Below are 18,420 nucleotides of genomic sequence, written 5' to 3' on the forward strand. Positions count from 1 at the left end.
TGAGTCTGGTTGTCACTCTCTTGCTTTTATTTAGCAGGATAAATTTTGGGGGAGGTCCTGTAGGAGCTCATGGTTGTGCTTTTCCCATTCATGTTTCCACCACCATGTGTGATCTCCCTTTATATAAGCTGCTAGAAACACGGATGTCTTACAATAAGCAGCCTCGGCTTTACCCTCGTGCACTCCAGGCTTCTCAGTCTCGGATGGGAGTAGATAAGAGGAGGTTGACCATCATGGATAGGTTCAGGAGTGATTGGTTCTGCCCACTTTGGTGGGGCCTGGACACATTTTGGTTCACTCTAGTAATTTCTTCCAGGAGCTGCAGTCTTGTGGGCGCAAGACGTGGGCCTGATAACTCCACAGGCGGTAGTGCTGGGGAAGAGCGAGCTCACCAGCCCCGGCTGGAAGACCCTGGGAGAGTAGCAGGGTTGGGTTGGTTCTCAGATTTGCTTTGCCCCAGGATGTGTGGTGGGTGCAGAGCCTGGGTAAATGGAGCTTTCCAGCTCGAGCGCTCCCAACCTGGGCACACACGGCCTCCTGTACTGCAAGTAGCAGTTTTGGGGCATCCCTCCTGCTTGGGGCAACCCAGGGGCGCAGGGCGCGGCCCCGGGAGCGCAGCTCCTTCCAGGGCAGAGGGCGGTGCGAGGGAGGGAGCGAGGGAGGGAGCGAGGGAAGGGAAAGGCGAGCGTGAGCTGCCTCAAATGCTTGGAATAATTCCGCTTCCGTTTGGAAAGCCGCAGCCTCAGCCCGCGGCCGCCGCCGCCGCCCGCCGCGTCCGCCCAGCGCCAGCTCCGCGTCCCGACCGGCCCGCGGCTGCCTGAGCCGCGCCATGGCCACCTCCCCGCAGAAGTCGCCTTCTGTCCCCAAGTCCCCCACTCCTAAGTCGCCCCCGTCCCGCAAGAAAGATGATTCCTTCTTGGGGAAACTCGGAGGGACCCTGGCCCGGAGGAAGAAAGCTAAGGAGGGTGAGTGCGGCCAGGCAGGCCAGTCGGGCGGTAGGAGGTGGGGGGTGCCATAGGGGCGGAGGGGCCGGGGCGCTGGGGCCGTTCGGGAGCGCGCCGCGATGAGTGCGCGCGCTTCTCGGGCACGTCCGGCAGGAGCGACTCGCGCCCCACACTGAGCCTGGGGCTCGCGGGCCATCGAGGCCGCCCCGCCTGCTCGCGGCGTTGCCCTCCTGGGCTGGAGACCAGGCCGACGCCCCCGCCGGGCAGTGGGCAGGCGCCGCTTGGCGGCCGGAGGCGGCGGGACCGTAGCCCAGGCGGGGCCCCAGACCGCAGGCAGCGCGATCCGGTAGGCCCTGCCCCGCCCTCTGCGCCCGAAGGCTGGCATTTCCCAAGTTTCCGCCGCAACTTTCCTGGGCGCCGTCACTCTCACTCGTTGACTTCATTGGTCCTTAAAATCAGGTCGTTTCCTGGACCTGCTGACGTCCTCTGGCAGCAGCGTCGTGGCGTTGGCCTCTTCGGATCTTTTGTCCATCCCGAGGGCCGAGAAGGGCCCTGTTAATGGAGTAGGTGGACATCGAGTGTTTGTTGAATGAATGAGCGAAAAACTGGCAAATCTAGCGTGCCCTCGGTGTAATACACGATAAACTCCCACCAAAGGAGAAAACCTGCGTGAGACACAAACATCGTCATGGGCCTCCCCACCCCCACCCCCCCACCAGAGTGAATTGAGGCGACCTTATTCTTTTTTTTTTTTTTTTTTTTTAGGGTAGTTTGCATGTAGAATATTTTTTGCCCATGGGCAGATTTTGCATCCTGGTTTTTGGTTTGAAAACTGAGGTGGCAGTTCTCAAGAAGTGCTGATGTGTAGATAGAAGATTGGTGTGTAGATAGAAGTTGCTGAGTTAAAACTTTTGTTTTAAACATTTTTTAAATTGATGCATGATGTACATAGTTTTGGGGCACATGTGATTAATACGTTCATATAATTTGTAAAGATCAAGTTGTTACAGGAAAGGGGTCCCAATCCAGACCCCAAGAGAAGGTTCTTGGATCTCACACAAGAAAGCATTCAGGATGAGTCCACACAGTAAAGTGAAAGCAAGTTTATTAAGAAAGTAGAGGAATAAAAGAATGGCTACTCCATAGACAGAGCAGCCTGGGGATGCTGGTTGTCCATTTTTATGGTTATTTCTTGACGGTATGCTAAACAAGGGGTGGATTATTCATGCCTCCTCTTTTTAGACCATATAGGGTAACGTTGCCATGGCATGTGTAAACTGTCATGGTACTGGTGGGAGTGTATCAATGCAGAAGACTAGTGTCTGCACTGGTCGCCATTTTGGTTTTGGGTTTTAGCCAACTTCTTTACTGCAACCTGTTTTACCAGCAAGGTCTTTATGACCTGTATCTTGTGCCGACATCCTATCTCATCCTGTAAATTAGAATGCCTTAACCTTCTGGGAATGCAGTCCAGTGGGTCTCACTCAGCCTTATTTTACCTAGCCCCATTCAAGATGGAGTTGCTGCGGTTCACATGCCTCTGACAAAATCAGTGTACTTGGGATATCCATCACCTTAAATATTTGCCTTTTCTCTATGCTAGACCACTGGAATTCTAGATATTTTGAAATATACAAGAGGTTATTGTAAAATATAGTTACTTTACCAATCTAACACTAGGTCTTCTATCAAATGGTATATTTGTAACCATTAATCAACTTCTCTTGCCCCCTAAAAAATGTTTTTAATAGATTGCTCCGTGAATTGGAAATAACCTTTTGAAAGCTGTGATGCTGTGTAAAATGTTTCATGTTTGTAAGTCATCTTAAAGTATAAAACGTCTTCAGTGTTCAGGATTATCAGACTTGATGAAGAACTAGACTTCTGTTCTCTAGATTGAAACGAGAAGCAGCAACAACATACGGAAGTTTCCCCACATTGGTTATTTTGGTAACCCACTGAGTAGTGTACAGTTGGTGACAAATCATGAAACCCTGGCTTGGAAAGCTCTTTTCTAGACCATGTTTCTAACTTATTCCTTACAGCATTCCTGACATAGTCTCATCCGGTTTAAGATGGGGCAATTGAGAAATACTGAAGCTCATGCAATAAAAAATATCTGCTACCAGGAGAACCATCTTTACCTACTCTGTAGAAAGGTTTATTTTATATTTAGCCCCAAATGTATCCCTCTGTACCTATTACTGTTGGAGCCAGAGAATGAGTCTGGGGTGGCCCTTTATTGATACCTTGCTGAAGTAGGCTATCCTGCTTTCTTGAGTCTTCTCGCCACTGGGCCCAACATCCTCTATTCCTCACAGACATAATTTTAAGGTCTTTTGCATCCTTTCTCTTTAGTTTCAGTCAGGGTCCCTGCAGGAAAAAGAAGGCCAATTTGTTGAGATTTTGAAAATAATTTAGTGAAGGGGCTATTGACAGAGCTGTGGGCAGGGTTAAGGGAACTAAGAAGGGATGCTGAGGTCCCTAGGGGCTAGTAACAGGGGGAAGCTCTTAATCACTCGGAGGCCTGAGGGACAAGGGAAGCAAATTGGAACCTATTACAAGCTGGGGCTATGGACGAGGGGCTGCTGGACTGGAACTATAGTCATAGAGGGATGCAGCCACTGTCAGAAATGTGCAGACAGAGCAAGGAGAGAGTGGCACAAGAAATGCACATTCTGCATGTTCTCTGTCTTCTTGCCATTGCATCACCTACTTGGGCTGAACCCAGTGGGAACCCATCAGAGCAAGGGATCTGGAATATATAGGGGCAGCTTCCATAGTGCACAGAGAATAGATCACAGTGGGGATGGGGGAAATGGAGAATACCTAGCAGATCGACCTGTTACCACACCTTCTCAAAGTGAGCTCTCCAGAAGTCACCATAGTACAGCTGTAGTGCAGGCCAGCCACCCCAGATTAGGACTGTCACCTCCCTTATTCTAGCACAGACACTATGTTCCTTTAATGCAGCTAAGGTTGCTTCTAACTATTCTGCCAGCCACGTCGCACTGTGATCTCTCATTGAACTTGTTATCAGCTTACTCAAAGACTTTTTTATATTTGTTGCTCCTAAATCACAGCCTTCCCTATCTTGGATTTACTCAGTTGGGTTTTTGAAACCAAGTGCAAGATCTTATTTTCACCCCTGTTATATTTCACTGTAAAGTCCTGATTCGTCATTCAGTCTGTCAGCTAATCCAGGGGCTGTAAATGGGTGAATGGAAGGACATAGAACCTCTTTTGAAGGGTCAGCCACCACCCAGCTCCAGCTGCTTGCTGCGGCTTATGGTATTTCTGCAAGCCCAGGCAAAGAAGGCAGTGGGTTGGTCTGAAATGACTGTCCTTAGTGAGTATGTGCTGGATCTCAATGATCAGTCCTGAAGTGATGGTTAGTAGGTGTGGGGTGCATTAACCATCACTTCAGTAATAATAAGGCCAGGTCTTGCTCTGCATCCTGGATAAGCTCACAGCTTTGTGCTCTGTAGAATCTGCCTTCTTCCACTTTCTCTCTGGTGTTCTTGAATCTCCCATTCTTCATTCCTCAAGATCACTGCCATCAGTCTGTCCACAAATTATCTCAGTGCTTTGGTGTAGCATTCTCGTAGGCCCAAGGACTCCCATTCATTCATTTGGTACCTGCTGTGCCCCACTGTAGGACACAACAAATGGAAAGATATGATACTGGTTAGAATACAGTTGACCCTTGAACTATGTGGGGGTTATGGACATTGACCCCCTGTACGGTCAAAAATCTGTGTTTAGTTTTTAACTCCCCCCAAACTTAACTACTAATAGCCTACTGTTGACCAGAAGCCTTACTGATAATAGTCAATCAACACATATTTTGTATTATATACTGTATTCTTACAACAAAGAAACTGGAGAAAAGAAAATGTTATTAAGAAAATCATAAGGAAGGGAAAACACATTTGCAGAACTGTGCTGCATTTATCGATACTGTAAGTTTATGTCGTCTGACTGAAATGGCAGGTAACCACAGCTGCACACCTCAACCTATGGTACATATCAAGCAATTCAACTTTTCTTATAATGTCATGACTTTTCTCTGATACTTGGGAGTACTTCTAGCATCTTTAGTGGCACTTCGTTAGAGTCCCATGGTGTTATTCAAGATTTATGGTATTTCACTAAACATGATGAAAAATATGCGAGAATCTCAAGAGATCACTTTTAACTGCTATACGCAATTTACTGGAGAGATGAACTGTTCACGTGGAGATGATTGGTGTCACATGGTGTTTTAAGCAGATACTTGCAACACTTGAGCTCACCACAATAGCAAGAGGAGGTAGCTGTGAAATTATTACAGTAGTACAGTATGTACTACAGTTCATTTTGTGCAGTGAGGATTTAATCTTTACATTTACATTTTTTCTCATCTACAAATGGCATCACACAGTTTTTGTGTGTATGTACACATTCTGACATTTCGATAAGTTCTAACTTTTTATAATAGATTTGTTTACATTTTATGGTAGTAAATGAGAAGACAGACAAGTATTGATGTATATTTTACGCATTTGTGACATGAGTAACTTTTTCTTATTTTTTTAAAATATTTCTAGGCTACATGGTTCATCTCAAGGTTTTTCTAATTGTCACAGATCTCCAAAAATATTTTCCCATATAGTTGTTGAAAAAATTTGCGTGTAAGGGGACCCTCGCAGTTCAAACCTGTGTTGTTCAAGGATCAACTCTAAGTCAATAATTTCGTGTAAAAAAAATGTCCTCCTAAGGAAACCTACATCATAGAATGACTATGAGTTTCATAAGAATGCACTCAACTAGTCATCATTCCTGTGTTTTCATAAGAAAAAACAGTGTTAGAGTCCAAGAGAGAACAGGAGTTAAAAGCATGGTCTTTAGGATTAGATACATTTCAATTTGATTTCTGGTTCAACCCCTTATTTATTCTATGACTTAAGACAAGTTACTTAACCCCTGTAAGCCTCTGTGTCTTCATCTATAAAATGAGAATAAGAATTCCTTCTTTACATGGAAGTTGCGAGGTTTAAACGAGATTGACAATGTAAAATGCATTGCATGGCACAAGTAATGGTAGCTATTAAAATTGACAACTCAATTTTCATTGGTCTTTGAAATTTGAAATAGTCTTTTTGTTATGGACTGCACTGGATTTCTCAGGTTCTGTAAATAGCCTAGTAGCCCATGACTGTATGGAGCCTGTATGTTAGGAGTTGAGGGATCTTTCTTTGCAAGTGAGATCCTCCATTTTCCCAAGATGACACATTTCAGCACTTTAAAATATCTGGGTCCATTCTTATGAGTTGTAACGTAAGTGACTTTTGTTTTTCTCTGTTGATCTTTTTCTTCATCTTTTGGGTTTTCAATTCCATTTCTGTTGGACATGGCCCTCCTGTGTGGATTCTTTCACTACCCTTTCAGAGCCTACTTGCCAGAGGGCCACTTTTCAACTTTCTTTCTCTGGAACTGTCCTCAAGACATGTTCTTTCAAGGAACACCAACTTGAATTGTACCTGTCTGCTGAAGGCACCCAAATTAGGCCGGCAGCACTGGTCATTCCTGTCGTTTACTCATTCATTTAAGATTTTATCCCCCAGAGTTTTACATTTTGATCAGGACCTGAAGTATCCAATGAAGGCTTTAATTTCATAATTATTCTAATAATACTGGTTCTTACCACTTCATTCTCATTGGCTGCCCAGTGTTGCTGGAGAAAAATCCACAAACTTTGCAATAAATTTATGGTTTCTAGAGTGAGTAGAACCCTTAGCACTGCAGAGCTTCCCTTTTCTTCTAATCAGTGTGCATTCTCATTTTTCCAAAGTACATCTTTTTTGTATAGACATGGTCTTGCTATGTTGCCCTCGTGGGTCTTGAACTCCTTGGCATATCTAACTTTTTCTTAATTTTTTTTGATACTTCTAGATCACAAAATTCATCTGCAATTTTTTCAAATTGTTGCAATTCTCACAAAATTTTCTAATACATTTATTTTAAAAATTTGCATATAAGTGGACTCTTGAAATTCAAACCTGCATTGTTCAAGGGGCACCCCTTGAACAATGGCACCCAAGTTGTTGTCCATAGCTCCTAAAACCCTTCTGTGGATCTTCAAATGGAAAACTGAGACCAGCTATGAGCTCCTTCAAGTTCCCTTTCTACCATATCCAGCCAGTCCCATCCATATGTGCAAATGTCTTTTTGTGCTCCCCTCCTGCCCTAGTCACTTCCAAGAAGGTCCCTTCTCTCCTTGCTCATAAGGCCATTTCTTTCAGCTTCCTCCCAGACTTGGCATAGCCAGATATGCTATTTATCATATCCCATCTTTTTTTTGCCACTCTGTTGCCCTGACGTTCTGTAAATATGCTTGAGTCTTTCCCATTTGGAGAAAATCTCCTGATAACTGGTTTCCTCTTTAGCTACTCACCAGATGCCTTGAAAGAGTTATCTCTACCTGCTTCTCTTTTTTTATCTCCTAGTCACTTTCTGATCCATTATTCACATTCTTTCAGCAATTATTTATTGAGTGCCTAACATGTACCATGCACTGTACTAGGCACTAGAAAGGAAAACAAAACAAAAACTCCTGCCTTCCTGGAGCTTACATTCTAGTAGGGCAGACAGGCAATAAACAAGATAAATTGGTAATGTATGTTTTTTGTTTGAGTGGTAGTAAGTGCTAGAGAGCAAAATAAAGCAAGAAAAAGAGAAATGGAGGGTTGTGGTCTGAGGATGGTTGTCAATATTAAGTAGGATGGCTAGAGAAGGCCTCACTGAGAAGGGTAGATTTGAGTCCCAATCCGAAGGAGGTGATAGAGAGAACCATATGTATATCTTGGAAAAGAACATTACAGGTGGAAGGAATGACAGATGCAAGAATCTTGAGGCAGGTGTGGACATGGTACATTATTGAGGACCAATAAGGAGGTTGATGTGACTGGAGAAGAGAGTGAGCATGATTGTGGAATGGGGGTTGGTCCCAGGCATAACAAGAGAAAGGGGAGAGGCAGGACGTGTAGGGCCCTGGAAGCCATTGTAAAACTTGGGCCTTTACTCAGAGTTATATGGGAAGACTTGGGAAGACTTTGTGCAGAGGAATGGCGTGATCTCAATTCTGTTTTAACTGATGGTGCTAAAACATCATTGCTCAGATGGTGTTAAGTGACTGAAGCAGGCGGAGATGAAGCAAAAGATGAGATGAGGCAAAAGGTTTCTAGAATGAGGCTGGGCATGGTGGCTCATACCTGTAATCCCAACTCTTTGGGAGGCCAAGTGGGCAGACTTCTTGAGCTCAGGAGTTCAAGACCAGCCTGGGCAACATGGTGAAACCCCATCTCTACGTAGCCATGGGTGTTGGTGCACACCTGTAGTCCCAGCTGCTCAGGAGGCTGACATGGGAGGATCGCTTGATCCCAGGAGTGTGGGACTGCAGTGAGCCGTGATCGCACCACTGCACTCTAGTATATGTGACAGAGCAAGACCCTGTCTCAATAAATAACAAATAAATAAGTAAAGGCTACTAGAATGACCCAGCTGAGAGATGGCTGTGTTCAGGAACAGAGTGGTAGCAAGGGAAGGAGTGAGTGAGTATCAAATTCTGGATATATTTTTAAAATATAGCAGATCTTGATAAAAGATCAGATGGCGGGTAAGAGTAGAATTAAGATGACTCCAAAGGTTTTGGTCTGGGCAACTGGAAAGATGAACTGATTTTAACTGAGTTGGAGAATCCTGCAGGAGGTCAGCAACTTTTTCTGAAAGGGTCAAATAGTAAATATCTAAGGCTTTATGAGTCCTATTCAACTCTGTCTTTGCTGCCATAGACAATAGGTCAATGAACAAGTGTGGCTATGTTCCCATAAAATTTTAGTTATAGTCACTGAAACTTGAATTTGACATGATTTTCATGTGAAATTACATGAAAGATGCTTCTTTTGTTTCTTCTCAGCTATTGAAGGAAGCATTTACATGCACATGAGAATGTAAAAACCATTCTCAGCACTCGGGCTGTACAAAATAGATGGCAGCCTGCACATGACCCAAGGGCAGTAGTTTGCTGCCCCATTCTCCATTTTATTCCTCATGTCTAATCATCTTTTATGAAATCCTGCTGAGTCTACCATCTAAATATCACTGCTTTAATTCAGCCTTCACAAGTGCTCTGGATTGTTTGTTCATTTTCAAAATTTTTACTCTATTTTCCACCTGAAATACTGTGTTATCCACCCAGCTAGACTTCCTGTCACGGGTCTATTTTTGTTCAACCCATTCTTCATCCTTTTGCTACTACATTGTTTTTTAAAGCACAAAGATAACTTCTCTCCAGGAAAAACTTCTTAGCATGCTGTCCAAAGCCTTCACAGCTACTCCTTCCTTTACTTTTTTGCTGTCTCCTCTATTTCCCTTCCAATAAATCTCCATTTTTACCATGGGAAACCACTCTTTATCCCCCAAACACATCATGTTCTTTCACATGTTTATGCCTTTACATGCTGTTCCATATTCTGGAAAGACCTTTTTCCTTTCCTATACAACCAACTTCTATTCATTCATAAAGACCCAACTCAGAAGTCCCCTTTTGCATGAAGCCTTCCACAGTGCCCCCAGGAAGAGTGAGAGGCTTCCTCCTCTGTGATCCCACAGTGCCTTGTCTATACTCTGTGGTAGCACTGGTCATGTTGCATTGCAGCCACTTGTCACACACTATGGTGAGAGCCCTCCTGCTTAGCATATCATCATCAAACACATAGTTATTAGAATTTCTGTGGAATGAATTTCCCCATATTTACCTTTATGAAAATAGCTCACCATTAGCTGGCCATGTAATCTTAGACAGGTCTCTTCCCTTTTTGGTGTTATTTGCCCATTTCTAACATTAGAAGATTAGGCTAAATAACCTCTTAGGCCCCTGCTGCACTGGTATTCTATGATTTCTGAGCTGTTATTTCACCCGGCTTCTCTCACATTCAGTTTTATTGTCTGTGTAGGGTGGTCTGGGAATTACATCATCACAAAGACCTCTTTCTTTCCTCTACTAATGAAGGCACCTCTGTGTCGGGAGGAGGAGATGGATACCAGGATAAGTGGGCCCTGGCCCAAGGATACCTCCATATTAGGAATCAGCCTTCTTGTCTCATGGAATATCTCTATTTGGTTAACAAACACAGTTCATAATTATGTTCCAGCCATTAGTCCAGGAGAAGAGATGAAATCCTCATGTAAACGTTTGTAAGCATCTAAAATCTCCACTCACTGTCATGGTACAAAGAACAACATTTGAGGTAAGCCCTACAATCATTTCAAAAATAAAATACTTTAAAAAAGTAGATGTAAACACATTCTGTTAGGTTTTCAATAGGTTGTGCAGCCTGAAATCAGTAGGAAATTCAATGAGGGCTTTGCCCAAGGACCAGAGCACCAGCACAAGGAGACCTCCTCCTGCACAGGCCCTGGGCAGTGTCCTTTCTTTTTTGTTTTTTTCTGCAGATGCCATGAGGGGAGCCATTGTGGTATCTTTGGTGCCTAGCATACTACCTAGTACTTAACCAATGCTCCCTAAAATACTTCTTAACTAACTGTCTGAATCATCACTGGGCATCTTATTCCTGTTGAGGGAGTCCCCTAGGTTACCCCAAACTCTGCTCTAACCTTGGATGACTCTTCTGGTCCCCAGATTCCATCCAGGTCACTGTTTTTGAGTGTGTGTGTGTGTGTGTGTGTGTGTGTCTGTGTGTGTGTAGCTTATGAAAATGCCTCATCCCTGCCCCCAGGAATCTCTTTTGCTTTTGTGGGAAGATATTGTTGGTTAATCCTGTTATTTGACAAAGGCCTGTAGGACCAGAGGGTCTTAGAGTCCATGGGCACTGATTCTGCAGTGGCAGCAGTGAGCCTGGAGGAGGTGCATTGGTTGGGGGGTCGGGGTGGGGGAGGGGAGTGACCAGATGGAACGTGAAGGCCAGTTGACTTCTTTGTTTTCATCCAGAAAAGCTTCCTTTTCAGAAATGGCTTAGTACATATTCATATGAAGGAAGACTATGGTAAAAGAGCCCTATTAATAGCAAGATTTAGGAGAGATAAGTGATGTACAGACCAAAACTCCATAGGAGAGATCAAGAGTTCCCTTAATTCCCCAAAGTCTGTGTCATTCTCCCTCCCACACCTATTTCATTCCCTCTTGCCCATCTCAGCTTCATTTCCTCACTAAAGTGCAAAGTGAAGGCAACTGAAAATCAGCCAGACACAGAGCCACTATCATTCCTCCTCAGCAAAGGTCTCCTCACTTCAGCCCTCCCCCGAAAGACAGAACTTACCAAGAGGAGAAGATGGCTGGAGGGCACACCTTTGGTGAGCTTTACCTAGCCTCAGTTAATTGCAGCTGCTTAATTTTTGTTCAGGCCTGGGACAAATGTTAGCTTGGTGTGTGGATCGCCATAGGACTTACCTAAAATCTGGTTCTACTAGTGTTTACTAAGTGATAATGTAGCAGGATGAGCTGCAGACAAAACTCCTCAGACACTGAGTTAAAGAAGGGTTTTTTTCGGCCAGGGGCATCAGCAAGACTCCTGTCTCAAGAGCCGAGCTCCCTCGAGTGAGCAATTCCTGTCCCTTTTAAGGGCTCACAACTCTAAGGGGGTGCACGTGAGAGGGTTGTGATCGATTGAGTAAGCAGAGGGTACATGACTGGGGGCTGCATGCACCAGTAATTAGATCCGAACAAAACACGACAGGGATTTTCACAGTGCTTTTCTATACAATGTCTGTAATCTATAGATAACATAACCAATTAGGTCAGGGGTTGATCTTTAACTACCAGTCCCAGGGTGTGGCACCGGGCTGTCTGCTTGTGGATTTCATTTCTGCCTTTTAGTTTTTACTTTTTCTTTCTTTGGAGGCAGAAATTGGGCGTAAGACAATATGAGGGGTGGTCTCCTCCCTTATTCCCCCACTTTGAGACTCTCACTCAATAGTGGGAGTTCTCACTTTCATCTTTACTACCTATGTCTTCTTGCAAGACAGATTGATAGTGATTCATATTGTACACTTGTGCTGAAGCATCTTGGTGAACTAAGGTAGTGATAAAGCTTTTTATCATGTGAAGAAGTACAGGTAGCAAACAAGGGAGCAGTAAGTAGGTTCCTATTACTATTATAACTCTCATTATAAGAGTTTTAAATCTTCCTAGCACTGGGAACTATTTTCTAAACATGGCCTTAGGATCAAATCCATGCCACACTTGCATGGGCACTTGTGCCAGTTTTGTCATATCTTTAACTATGTCTTCAACTACTTGCCCTTGATTATCTATGTGTAGGCAGCAATTAGTAAAGTTAAATTTCATATAGACCTCTCCTTCAGCTGCTAGCAAGTAGTCAAAAGCTCATCTATTTTGATAGATAGCATTTCTCATCTGAGTTTCTTGCCAGGCCAGAATAGTCAAGGCTCTGCCGGTTTTATTAGTGATTATTTTTAAGACAGCTTGTAACTTGTATGATTTGGTTGATCATCTAAATGGGGGTATGGTATCCTCACGAGCCTTCTTGTGCCTAAGTAGCAGGCCTATAATATTGTGTGATTCTCTGAGGGGGCCATTTATCATTTTCTTCAATTTCCTATAGCTATACGTGTCTTTTCGCAGGAAGCATAGACAAGGAAGCCCAGGAGTTCACCTGTTTTTATGGGCAGTAGGAAGAAAAATGGTTTAATAGTGCCAATAACACAACTACCTGCCTACTGGTCAGGTAATTTGGCGTAACTCTATGCCTACATATCCAGTATAATCCAGTGGGGGCCGTCCAGTCCCAGTGGGACTCCGGGTGGGTCCACACGATTTGCAACTTTGGGAATTTACTAAATTGATTTCTCTCTGTGTGATTTGAACTCCACTAAGTGACTGTTTTTGTGGTACTGTTATACAGTTTCTGTCTCAGACAACTAAGTCATCCTATGGGGTGAGTGAATTCTTTTCCTTCTCTAGCTATGGAATATTGTCCAATAATTGAGGCTTTTAGGACCCAGAAATTATTAAGGTGATTCTTTTGAGCCGGGAATTCATCAGGAACTGAGTCTGTAGGTACTAATTCTCGGGCTTTCTATGGCCATTGATCTCCTATTACAGTTCCTCCACATACATGACATGAAGTGACATTGAGAGACTATGCTACATGCTCGGCCAATTGCAAAAACAAATTTCTTGTTTTTCCTGGAATTTCTGGTACTGGCACATTTAATTCATCATAGAAAGTTTGAAATACTGGCTCAGGAGAGCATTTGTAAACTTCTCCTCAAACCAAGATATTTATTCGAGGATCCAGTCGGGCCCTGTCGATTCCTAAGGTCACATGCTCCTTTCTTTTTCAGCGAGGATCAAGGGGATTGGTTATTACTAGCTCTGAGGGGTTACGTTGTCCTTTAGTATAGGAAGGGCCATTTTTTCCTTTCTGAATGTGGGCTGGATCCTTTTCATTTTTTTTTTTTTATTTAAGTGGCCTAAATGACACAAGACTAGTATTTACATTTATTTCCACACAGTCCTAATTTATGGCAGATGTACTTATTTTCTGCCATATAGCCTCTTTTTTAATTAAGAGAACCATACCTTATTCCTAACTTATTACTATTAATGACAGCACAGGCATCAAATTTTAAGGTGACTTGTTTGGGCACCTCTTTTTCTTCTGTTTTGGCTAAACACTTTACTCATATCATTTATGAACCTTTACCAGTCCTCAGTCCTTAATCTTATTTTAAAAACTGTGGTCATGGGAGGCTCAGATGGGGCATAACACACATCAGGTTGGTCATTTCCTGGGCTACATACCTTGTATAGAATAACATTATACAAACAAGTTCTTTTTAGAGTTCCAGTACATTTACAATAACTATAAAATAATAGGACCGTAGCAACCTTTCGTCCTACCTCGGTGACTTGATGTATACCCTGGGAACAGCCCTCAGTCTGAGGAAGGTCAGTTTAAGTCCTTACTGTAAAAGTCTAAATTTTAAGGAACATGAATCCTGCGATGAGTTTCCTCATGCTTTGGCTGTGCATGGACCAGTCAGCTTCCGGGTGTGACTGGAGCAGGGCTTGTCATCTTCTTCAGAGTCACTTTGCAGCGGTTGGCGCAGCTGCTCCCGTCCACGTACTACTCACAGTCTGTTGATGTTTAAGGATGGTTTCGGAGGTTGGGCCTGCTAGAATAAACTAAGTCCAACACCTCTACACAGTTATGTTCAACTGGGCTCTCTGATACCGAGAGCAAGGTGGTAGGGTTTAGGGTGTTGCAAACTTCATTGGTTATGTGGGGATTTTCACCTAGCAAGCTTTGGTACTTGGTTAATCTAGCATTTGTTAACTAATGATGTCCTTTGGTAGTCATTAAAGTTACCACAGCATGGGGGGGGGGCCTTTATATTCAGGTTTTGCCTAAGGGTTAGTTTATCTGCTTCTTGTGCTAACAGGGCCGTTGCTGCTAGGGCCCTTAGACCTGGAGGCCAGCTTTTGGAAATCCTGTCTATTTGTTTTGAGAGAGAGGCCACTGGCCTTGGCCAGGGCCCCACAGTCTGGGTTAAAACTCCAACTGTCATTTTTTCACTTTTTGACACATAAGAGTGTAAAGAGTTTTGTCAGGTCAGGTGGCCTCGGGGCTGGGACTGACATGAGTTTTTCTTTTAACTTATGAAAAGCTCATTGCTGTTGGTTGTAATATATGTAGTTTATCTAATGTACATTTTTATTAACTGTCATCCACCAAAATACTGAGTTAAATCCCGCAGCTGTTTGATTTCAAGCTTTAAATTGATCTGGTGTTCCTCGTGGGACTCCAATTGTGTCTAAATAGACATGAGAGTCGAAAGACCTATAAGGGGCTTCTCTCGCTTTACAATGTCTTATTTTTTTTTTCTTCTGGTTGGTGGAACGCCAGGGTGAAAGGGATAGCCAATTGGGCTATAAAGCACAAGTGCCACTCCGGTTATTCAGCAGAGTGCCTAGTAAAGGTCTACCACAATACCACCACCCATCTGCTTGGGGATGAACAAAGGCTGACCGATTGATAAGCTCTTGAAAATTCTTAAGCTCACTGCATCCTTTCAGGTCTCCAAGGAACGCTAAGTTTCCTCCCTGTCGTGAGAGACACATAGTGAACTTAGTGTTGGGAGACGGAGGCTGGATGGCCTTTGGGGGCTGACCCGCAGGGTGCTGGACTTTGGGATATAGCAGAGAGAGAGCTTGGCGTGACTTATTACTCCAGGCTGTAGAATCCTGGAAAAGAGCTACCATGCAGCCTATGCCTTGTCAACTAGAGGACCACCTTAGTGGAAAGGGGACAGTCTGGGCCTCTGGCCTGCCATGTGCACAAGCGTAACAATTGTTTTTGTTTAACGTGCAGATAGAATATTTGATCCATTTTAACCAGGCATTTGCATCTTGGTATTCTGTCTTAATTACTACAGTTTGTTTGAAATCTTTAACTTCTGTGATCCTCTAGTAAAATGAATGTATGGTTTTAGGAAATTACAAAAACCGGTTGGGGCAGTCCATCCTTGCTCTGTAGTGATCCACAGAACGTTGGACCAACTATGGCATGAAAGCTCTACATCGGGGGGCAAGACTCCTGGTTGGCACTGGGGTCTTTATCAAAATCTCCCTGGATTATATGGTCTTAGTTTACTAATGCCCAGTCTGAGGAGAGTCAGGAGGACAGAAGTACTTTTCTGAAGTAGAGAGCTGTCTTTGACTTGGCAAGTCCCCACAGGGTATAACAAGGCGAGCATTAAATGCAATAGTTGGAGGCGAAATTGACTTGGTTATGTTAATAACTAGATGGTCAGCAATAGAACTAGGAAAGAAGAAAGAGTAATAGAATAGATGAAAAGAGTTAGATTTTTCTTAGCTTTAGTTTGGTAGGGTTTTCCTCTGGGACTATGGCCCACGACTCTGGAGGGGGTGGCGTTTTCTTGACTCGGGTGTGATGAGTCCATCTTTTTTTTTTTTTTGCTGTATGCACAGCGGTCTTGGTGGTTAGCAGCACAAGGTAGGGTCCTTCCTAGGCTGGCTCGAGTTTTTCTTCTTTCCATCTTTTGATGAGAATGTGATCTTCAGGCTGGTGCTGGTTTACCGGAAATTCTAGGGGTGGTACATGTGCTAAAAGACTTTTAGTTTTTGAGAGAAAGGAAGGTGGAAGATAAACCAAGTATATGATTTCTAAGAAATTTACCTTTTGTTTTAAATGTGGGGACCTTGGCTGTGGACTTTATAGTCCTTAGTGCCTTTTTACTGAGAAATTTCCTTTAGCACCTATTTTTATTAGTTTTTAAACCAAAGAACGCCAAATACTATTTTACATTTAACAATGCTTCTCGTATGATTTTTATACCAGATAAGCTAAATTTTATTTTTATATTGGTGTGTTATTGTTAAACCTAATTTTAATAAAACCTTGTAGACATATTTATCTAATTTTTAATGTTTGACCATAAGGTAAGATTTTATAGACTCTTTTTAACCTTTTATAATTTTTGCTAAAAAGCAGGTTGGTGTTTTAAGAAAAACCTGTTATGCTTTTACTTTAATGTCCAGTTCACAGAAAAACTGGATGATACTTCTTTATAGCTAATATGTTTATACACAGAATTTTCTTTAAAATTAACATTTAAAAACTTGCTTAAAGCTTCAAAAGAATAATTTTTTTAAAACTTTTTAATGTAGGTAAAAATGTACATTCTTATACCTCCTTATAATCCTTTTACCAAAGGTATATTTTACTTTTCTTATACATCTTGCACATAAACTGTTTTATTTTTCAATAGTTTTACATTCAGAAGGCCTAGCTACTTTTAAATTATACAGCATTTTTTGCATACATTTTTTAACACACTTTTTTTATAACTTTTTTTTTCTTTCACGACTTTTACAGGCAATTTTTCCTCATGCCTTAACTTTCTGGCTTATTACAAACATTTCTTTCTTTAAACAACCGGTTAATTTAATTTAGGACAAGAATTTACCATATAACACTCCTTTTATATAAATTCCACCCCCCCTTTTTTCCTTTTTTTTCCGAAGATGATAACCATTCTTTTCCAAAGTGAACCTTTTTTCATGTCTGTGGACTAGACTGTCTAAGGCCACAAGAATAGAAGTTACTGTGATACATGTTACATTGTCAACTTTTAGCAAACTTTACTTTTGTTGAAAACCTTGTAAGTTTGGGATTTTAATTATCCTTTGCTATTAATAAGACCTTGTTTTGTCCAAATTAGAATTGGTATGATGGCTTTTTTTTTTTTATTACCTGGGAGGAACCATTGATCATCCTGTCCTGAAGGGAGTTCCTCCTAGGTCTGGTCAGACCTTCGTATGATAATTAAGATTTAGATCCCCTGTTTGGAAACCTGCTGGGTTAAGGGAATTTTCAGTGGTTAATGTTAAATCATCTTTCTTTCTTTCTCTCTTTGACTTTGTCTCTCTCTGACTTTCCTTTTGCCTCTGTCTCTTTTTCTCTCTCTCTGCTTCTCTCTTTTTTTCTCTTTCTCCTTGACTCCTTGTTTGTCTCTTCCTCTGTTTGTGCCTCTTTTCTTCTCTATCTCTTTCCTTTCTCTCTCTCTGCTGGTCTTTCCTTGCCTCTGCCAGCCTCTTATGCTGCTGTTCTCTCAACCACTGTGTGTTGGGGGCGTCTAAAACCACCTGTAACCAAGTGTCTATGTACGGGAGCTGGTCTGAGTGCTCTGGCTTACAGGTTACCTTGTGCCATACCTTTGAAACAGGGGACCTGTCCAGGCTTCCTTCTAATGGTCAACCTACCTCTGATGCTGGCCAGTCTATCTTGCACAAAGTTTTAAGTTTTTCTGGTGTCATAGTACTCCATAGTCTCCTTTAAATCCTTTTTTTGAAATTTTTCAACATAGTTCCTAGTGGGGTGGGCTTACTTTGTGCCTCACCCATGTTTCCTCGAGACAAAACACTACGCTCACTACAAAACAAAGAATGGGTAAAAACGGCACACACACACTTTTGTAGTTTACACCAAACCAAAATCAAAACCAAAATCGGAGTATCCAGAAATCTAAGCCAGGTCAAAACTAAAACCAAAGTATCAAGCAATCCAAGTCACGTCAAAGACAAGAACCAAAGTGTCGGTACAGGCACACCATGGGTGATCAGGCCACGCTTCCACTCCAATGGAGTAGGCAAGCTCCCAAGACCAGTCCTGTCACTTCAAACCAAGTCAAACCTGGCATTTCAAACCAAGTCAAAACCAAAACCAAAGTGCCAATAAAGGCACACCGTGGGTGATCAGGCCACGCTTCCACTCAAATGGAGTGGGCAAGTTTCAAAGACTAGTCTTACTAAGTTTTAGATGTCCAGACTCCAAGTGCCCATTCCTTCCCGGTGTTCAGCTACTGTGTTGATCCTCCACGGGAGCCACACACTGCTTGGGCAAGGCATCCCACCGGGACAAATGCCTGC

General features: G+C 42.9%; 1 protein-coding gene across 1 annotated transcript in view; it reads left to right on the plus strand.

The window, feature by feature from the left end:
- The first annotated feature begins 652 nt into the window (after positions 1-652).
- Positions 653-18,420, plus strand: part of PARVA (parvin alpha) — a 168,738-nt gene continuing 150,970 nt past the window's right edge. Inside the window, exon 1 of the mRNA XM_010371322.2 lies at positions 653-965. Coding sequence (XP_010369624.1) covers positions 830-965 — 136 coding nt within the window. The 5' untranslated portion in view covers positions 653-829. The remainder of the gene's footprint in view (positions 966-18,420) is intronic.

Source organism: Rhinopithecus roxellana, chromosome 15 (assembly GCF_007565055.1).
Source record: "Rhinopithecus roxellana isolate Shanxi Qingling chromosome 15, ASM756505v1, whole genome shotgun sequence".
Classification (NCBI taxonomy): Eukaryota; Metazoa; Chordata; class Mammalia; order Primates; family Cercopithecidae; genus Rhinopithecus; species Rhinopithecus roxellana.